Consider the following 7,715-nt stretch of genomic DNA (forward strand, 5'->3'; position numbering starts at 1 on the left):
AGCATGCAATAGCCGTGGCAAGAATAAAGGATTAAGTACATTATATTGACTGTAGGAATATATGTTCTGGCCCTCCGTATTCTTTCTATAGAGACAATTTTTAGTGCTGTTCCTTTTTTTTCCCAACGACATGTGTGGATAGTGGTCTGGAGAAATAGAGAAGAATGTCTATCTTCAGTCCTGACTCAAAATATTCTTCTAATCTGACGCAGGAAGCAGAAAACATACCTCAAGATAGATCAAAGACATGTTTATGATTGTAATAAGTGTTGGTTTTGAGTAAGAAAAAACAATGTTCTTACTGTTGCTTTCATCTTCTACAGGCAATTTTGATGACTTCAACTTAGAAGATGCATTGGGTAATTATTACACTCTTACAAATTTTGGGAGGTAGGTGGGAAAGTAGCAGCTGCTTATTTGACTTGTTTGTTTCCGAGTATCACTGCATGACCAAGCGTGACACCTTCGCCACATATGGTTTGTGTAAACCTCAGTGGAACAATTCAGCTATGGGTATTGTGAAAATGTTGGCCGCATGGAACTGAAATTTGTCTTTGGGAACACTCAGGGATTCCTCGTCAGGGGAAAATGTCTTGCTGTATAGATTTGATCTTGTGCTTTTCATTGTATAGACATAGGCTTACATTTGTCCTTCATATATCTTCTGAACAGTGTATTAAATAGTATTTAAACTTTTTTTTTCTAACCATCCCTGACAGGAAATGAAAAGCAGCCTCTTCCACCTCAGAAGCCAACACCATCAGATTTCGGTGAGATCTAATTGGCTTGTAATGCCTTTTACTGTGAAGTCAAGTGTAGTTGTACATACTAATTAGAGAGCCTGAATTTTTTAATTTAGTAGTACACAGAGTTGTGATATTTCTATAAAAGAAAGCAGTTCCCTAATAGCAACAGGATTTCTGCATTTTGGAGTCTTCTGCTAGTGCTTTCACAAATTTACTTTGTGATTTCACAAGCTTAAAGACCCTGTGAGAATCCCTTCTGTTGGCTTTCAATCTGCATGTTTTGAGCTTGCTCAGCTTGAGCTGGCCCTTGGCATGTACCGTGATCACCAAAAGCAGCATGTAGTTTGGCAGATAATGCCTGGTAACTCTGTGGTGCTCTTCTGAAGGCCACTGTTGAATGAGCATGCCACTATATTCTTGGTGAAAACATTGCGAGGTGCATTTTGTGTAAAAGTAGTCTAAAACTAGTTCAGTTTTTGCATTACATTTAAAACTTCCCTTCCTTCTTCGTAGATGATTTCAGCTTGGAACATGCTCTTCAGCCTGGTAAGTATCATGTTTTCCTGGATACTGCTCAGTGGTACTTGGTGCAATGTCTATCCATCCTTTATTACCTAAATGTAATAAGGGCACTGAGTTGATTAAGGTAACAGACTGCAGATAAAAATAATTGCAGTCTAGTTATGTTTATTTACCTTCATTTTTAAGGGTCTGGATCACAAAAACTGTATGTATTTCACTCATTTCTTAGCCAAGTCCTACTTGTTTCATTGCTGTGTCTTCACTAGATGGCACTAATTCCATAAACTATTACTTATGGAAGTAGTTTTTAAATCTGAAGTAATCTCTTCTTTTCCAGGAAGTAATTTTAGTAGCACAAGGAAACACTAATCTGTTTGAAATAATATGAGGGAAGGTACTCTTTCTAATGTGCTTCAGCTCTGCAGTGTGGGCAGCAGTAGAATTTGCAGTATTGTTTTCACTCGGCCAGTAAAAGGTGCATCCAGTTAGGCAGATAATGCACAGTAGCTTTTCGAGTACCATCACTAGACCTGTTGCAGTATAGATGGCTTTCCTAGCACAGGACATACAGTTGTAGGACACTAGCACTGTTTGCTGCTCTGTTTGATTTAGCCCTTTGAAGTTTTGTCTCTCTTAAAGCAGTCTGTTTCCAACTGCTGATATTTTTGAAATCAGAGTTGGCTAATAGAGAAACAGTTGGCTGAATGAATCAGATGGTTCAGGTAAGTGAAGAGAGAGCATAGTTTATAGGATGGCAAGCCTAAGTTGGGGTCTTAGAACTGTGCTCTGGAGGTGCCTGCCTCTTTGCTTTGAATATACAGAGAGCCTAAGGAGACCTGATCTGACTTGTGGTAGAGCTTGGAGGAGGCAAGACCATGCAACCTCAAGGAGAAGTAGCGTACAGAAGAAATGGATCACTGGAATGGTTCAGCTGTTGGTGAAAACACAGTTTTAGAAAACCACTGCTGGTGTGTTACTTTGGGCAACAAAGACTGTGACCAAACAGTACGGAGATAATCACTAAGATCTCTTATTCTCCTATTTTGTGGCAAGCTAAATGAAGTGTCGTTGTGGGGACCATATTTCTAGTTCTGTCGTGGGTATCTTGTCCTGGGTTTTTTTTGGGTTTTGTTTTTTTTTTTTAAGTGAGGAACCAACCTTTATTATTGGTTAAAATCTGGTAGTTTTAAAAGAGGAAACAGCCAAGTAATCTGTACCTGGTAGAAAAATTTAAAGAAGTTCAACGTTTGAAATCAGATGTGCAAAATAAAATGCTGCATAACACTTAGTGAGTTCTTCTGTATACGTTCAGTTATAGCAAGGGTCTGCAGGCTAATGTAGCAGAAACAGTGTTAACTGCATTAAAGTACAGTGTTTAACCTAAAATAACCAAACAAATACAGCATTAGCTAATGAAAGGAAAGGAAAATGACACGGGGGAGATAGTCTTTCAAGGTCACTATATGCTCTGCTTTTGCTCTTTTCACACTAGTAACTTTGGTCACTTTGTTCTTATTTGTCTACAGATGACCCCAAGCCAGGTCCACCTGCAAATCCCAGAGACACTGGTAAGACTGACCTAACAGGAATTTCTGAACAGTAGAAAAGTATTTGTTAATCTTTCCTGGTCCCTTTCAAAGTTACTGTATTGTAGTCTGCTTTTGATCTCTTAACCTTTTTCTTTTTTTTTCTAAATCTCTCTTTTGTGTGTAGATAACCCCAAGCAAGGTCCACCTGCACATCCTAAAGACAGTGGTAAGGCTTCCAGCACAAACTCCTGAATCGTGACATGGTTTTACTATCTCAATTCAACTTAAAATAATTACACCTTGTTAATTGGCTGCTGTGTATGTCAGATGTTGCACTGAAGATTGAGGAAAAATTGTCTTGCAAATAAGCTTTGCAGCAGTCTTGAAATTCCATAACAAACCTGTTGAGTCACTTTCCTTTCACTTAAAAGCGGGATGGTGTGGGGAGGAGGAAGGATGGGACAGAGTGGTGTGCTTGGGGCAATGTTGTTCTTGGCTGCCCATGTGGAGCACCTGTGTATTGGATTGAGTCCTTTCATCTTTGCAAACTGAATCCCTGCTAGTCGTGCTAAAAAGCCAGTAGGAACTACCTGTGAACTATATTCTAAATAAGCCTCTAAATTAAAGGCAAAGCTCAAAGTTAAAGGTTTTTTTTTTTTTTAAGTTTTTCTTTTAAAGGCCCCAGTTAAGAAATACAATTCATTTGCGTTTGAAAGGTAGGCTTAAAATACATGTCCTTCCCTGCCTGTTGTGCTTTAGAGGTCTTCTCCATCTTTGCCTAACTCAGAACAAAACAGATTCAGATGGATGCAGCTGTGATGATGCCATTATCCAGGAATATGGTGGTAGAGTCCTTACCTGAAATGCAAGCCCTGGTTCTTGTTCCTTCTCCTGCCTGATTTGCAGCAGATATTTGAATTTAGGTCTTGCATGCCTCAGCACAGCACTTTTGCCACCCAACTAAAACATCCTCTGATGCAATGCGTTTAGTTTTGCTGCTTGAAGCAGATTTGCTTTGCATAAACTAAAGATTCATTTGGCAGCAGAGGGAAGGAGGAGAACTCAGGCCCTATGAGGTAGGGTCCAGTGGAAATGGAGAGGGACTGGTTCAATGTCCTGCAATAAATCAGAGGAGGGAATTACGTTTGGATCTTTCCATTGTCAGGCAAATACTGCAGCCACTGGACTGTGGCATGTTGAACTCTTTTTTTTTTTTTTTTTTTTTTTTTCCCTCTAGCTGCTGTGTTTACAGGTTCAAAAGATTGGTTGTGACTTAGAAACCCAACTCTGAAGAAACATTTACAGCTGCACCCTTGAAAAGAAATGGTCCTTTCCTGTCCATGTCCTTTCTCTGCTTTAACAGGATAGTGAGACTTGGGCTGTTCCACTTAAGTAGCTTACAGGGCTTCTTGCTTGATTAGCCTATGACTTGTGCAGTACTACCTGCTTTTGGACACTGACTTCTCTCAGTTGTTCAGGAAGTCCAGAGGCAGCTGTGCTGCTATCAAACTGTATAGTGCCGAGTTGAAGGGACTTGAAATTGGGAGGACTTTGGAAACATGAACATGTTGTGACTATGATGCTGAGCCTAAAACAGCCACGAACTCAGATGAACGATCTAGAGAAAACTTCCATGTCAGTATGTGCCTCACTGAACTTAAAACATGTAAGATAATACTATTTTTATTTTTTTATAGGCAACCTTGATGATTCAGATCTATATGATGGCAGTTTACCAAAAGGAGGCGGCGATGGTAGTGGCAACAATGGTAAGATAGCTTCATATTGATCCTATGGCTATCTGAGCTTTTGGTAAAAGTTTGCTCACAAGCTGGTTAACATGGTCTAACTTGTAACACCTTTGGTTCTCGTATCTAAAACTTAAGAGCATACCTTCCAGTTCAAAAGCAATGTGTTCTGTCTCTGCCAAAAAACCCCAGATAATTAAGAGGTAAAACTGGTCTAGGAACCTTCAGTGATTTACACTGTTGTGCTAAGAAAGATGGGTTTTAAAACTGAGATGTGAATGTGGTACTTATTTCAAAATTCACCACGAATATAGTTCTTAAAGGCATCCAGCTGTTACTTTTGGATCTTCTGTGACATACTCTCAGTTTCTTTTAGTTCTTGTGGGTAGGAAGCCCAGGGATGCGCCAGAAGAGGGTCCACTTTGTGTTCTCAAAGATTGCATCTGTCCCACAGGATGAATTGATCCTTAGACTTCCAAGTAATGTAGGTTATATCTACTCTGAGCAGTATAAAAACCAAACTTGTTTTGAGTAATCTGCCATGTCTAATTGTTACGGCGCAGCTCAGTACAGAGGTGGTTATTGGGACCAAGCCGCAGTAATGGTCATCATTAGGATGAGGTTAGTCCCTCCTGTGTGCATTACTGCAACTTTACTATTTCCAGGTCAGAGTTAGGTTAAGTATCTTAATGTGATGTTGAGACATGCTGCTGGTTACTGACTTCATCAGAGAGTTGTCCCAGATAGAGATTATTAAGGCTAATTTTTTGGGAAGCTTTCCCCTTCCAAGGTTCCTTTGGGGCAGTAACCTGAAAATTGGCAGGGGCGAGAAGCATCTGTTGAGACTTGTGTAGTGTTTTCATCTGCACAGGTTCCTGCTTCAGTGGTGCAAGTTGCATAGTGCCAAATAAGGATAGTATTTACAGAACTTCTGTCTCGTTTGCTAAGAGAATTGCAAAAATATTTAGTAATATTAGCTGGGATTTTAGGAAAAGATAGTTGGTTCCATGGAAATACAGTTGAATGCTACCCTGAAATTACATGCTGTTCCTCTCCATTGAGTATTCTGTGGTGGTGGGCAAGTTGATTAAATCAGATTTCACAGGTGTGCTGCACTCATTTTGTAGAGTTGCTGAGTACCCAAGGCTGAAGTTGGCATCACCATGAGCTGTGCTTTGGAAATAGGAAGTTTGAGTGCCAGAGAGCTTAGCACTGTATGGATATAATAGACGGCTTGTAATGTTCCATGATTAATTGACAAAAAGGTTGTCAATTATGATATGACTGTTCTTTAGACATGTAAAATCTAAAACTTTTGTTCATTTTTACAGAACGAAAGGGCCCAAGTCCAAATAATGGTCAAGACGCTGAGGGTAAATGCATAAATTTATGTGTGTAATGGTGTCTGCATATCTGAAGCTTGTTTTCTGGGTTTTTCTGTATTGCTAATATTCGGCTAGAATGGTCATGCTGCTAGTGGGTTTCAGCTTAAAAACATCTGTGGAATCTAGAATTCTTACTTTTGAGTTCTGCTTTCATAATTCTTTAACTCAAAAGTGTTAAGGTCTCAGAGATGCTGGTGCAGTGATTGCATGCATACAAATTAGATTTGGCTATGAAAGGGTAGCTTTTTTTAATTAGTGAAACTTACAACAGGCGTGCTTAAGTTATTTAACAATAGGCATTGCTAAGAAATCAATGGTTCTAAAATTAGAGGGTTCACTTTTTATTTTTCACAAAGACAAAGAGTTGATTACTACAGTTTCATGTAATAATTTCAGTTTATTGTTTTTTGGAAGTGTTCACAGGGTTTACTTTGAGACAATACAAGTTTGACATTGCTTTCGATTCTGAAAAATGTATACAAACCTCTTTTTTCAGCTTCTCAGGGAGCAATAGCTGGAATTGTAAGTGCGGTGGTTGCTACTGTAATTGGAGCAGTATCTAGTTTCATTGCTTACCAGAAGAAGAAACTCTGTTTCAAACAAAGCGGTAAGAATTCTAAATTGGTTTTGTTTTCTACTGTCTAAAGAGATGTGGTTTTGTGTTTATATAGGGGCTAGAAATTGATCTTATGCATTAAGTAGTTTTAATAGCACAGTGAATTTGTGTTCACAGGGGTTAATCTCTCTTACTAGTCATCTAAGACAGGGTGTCTGAAGAATGCCTCGCCCAAAATTTAGACTTTCAGAAGCAGACAGACTTAAGGCTTTGCGATTCTTAAAATAAAAGCACTTCCTGCTAAAGAGTAAGCAGGAGAGACTGCAAGAAAACATTTATTTAAGGAAAACTGAGTGAAGGTTTTAGAGGGGATTAGAGACTATTTTCATGCTGGAAAATACCTTGTCATTTCTAATTTTGTAAATCTTGCCTTTGTGTCTTCACAAGATGCTTGCCTACATATTAGGTTTCTGACAACTACCCGGATGTTCATTCTCAAATGATTCTTTCTTCTGCAGTCATCTGTTGCTTGCTATCTACTTCCTTTCCACCTAAATAAGATGTAACTTGGATCAGAGAACTTGGGGAGTACTGTGGGTGATAGGTGGGGCAGGAGCTTTGTTTTTTTACTTTCTAGTCTTTCTGACTGTTGGTGAAGGGAGATGATAGAGCAGCCATCCAGCCAGGCACTGCTGTTTTGTAATTTGGGAAGTTTGGAAACTGAGTAACATCTACCATGCACGTTAAAATTAACACGCAGGCAACACAAGGGAAACTCAACTACTATCAATAGCCCAGTTTCTTCAGTGCTGTTTCTTCTCTTAAATTGTCTCTATTAATCAACAACTTTGAAGATAAGAGAATTTGAATGCTAAACGTCTTTATTTCCCAGCAGATGAAGAGAATGTGAATATGGAAAGCCATCGGGGAGCGCAATCTGAGCCACCTGGTAAGAGAAGAATCTAGATGGAAGATCAACTTTTTGGTGGGGATCCTATTAAATGCACTTTACTGACATATAACATAGTGGACAAAATTACTTGCATTGTTTTGTTTTGTTTCAAAAAAAATATGTGTAACTACCATGACAACTAACTTAGAACTGAGTCAAGATTTCAGTTCTGATAATATGGCCACTCTTCTCTAGTTTTTTGTTCTCTGAACAGATTGGTTTATTGCCTTGAAGAGTCCTTGAAGTACAGGAGCTTAGAGAAAGTAAAGAATTGAAT

General features: G+C 39.0%; 1 protein-coding gene across 1 annotated transcript; it reads left to right on the top strand.

Moving 5' to 3' along the window:
• Nucleotides 1-323: 323 nt before the first annotated feature.
• Nucleotides 324-7,452, top strand: CD99 (CD99 molecule; the record flags this gene model as incomplete). The annotated part of the gene is made up of 8 exons (XM_009585929.1): nt 324-359; nt 1,260-1,292; nt 2,795-2,836; nt 2,982-3,023; nt 4,495-4,566; nt 5,877-5,918; nt 6,427-6,537; nt 7,379-7,452. Coding segments are annotated over 8 exons (452 nt in total), but the record flags the coding sequence as incomplete, so codon positions are not given.
• Nucleotides 7,453-7,715: the final 263 nt, after the last annotated feature.

Source organism: Fulmarus glacialis, unplaced genomic scaffold (assembly GCF_000690835.1).
Source record: "Fulmarus glacialis isolate BGI_N327 unplaced genomic scaffold, ASM69083v1 scaffold9669, whole genome shotgun sequence".
Classification (NCBI taxonomy): Eukaryota; Metazoa; Chordata; class Aves; order Procellariiformes; family Procellariidae; genus Fulmarus; species Fulmarus glacialis.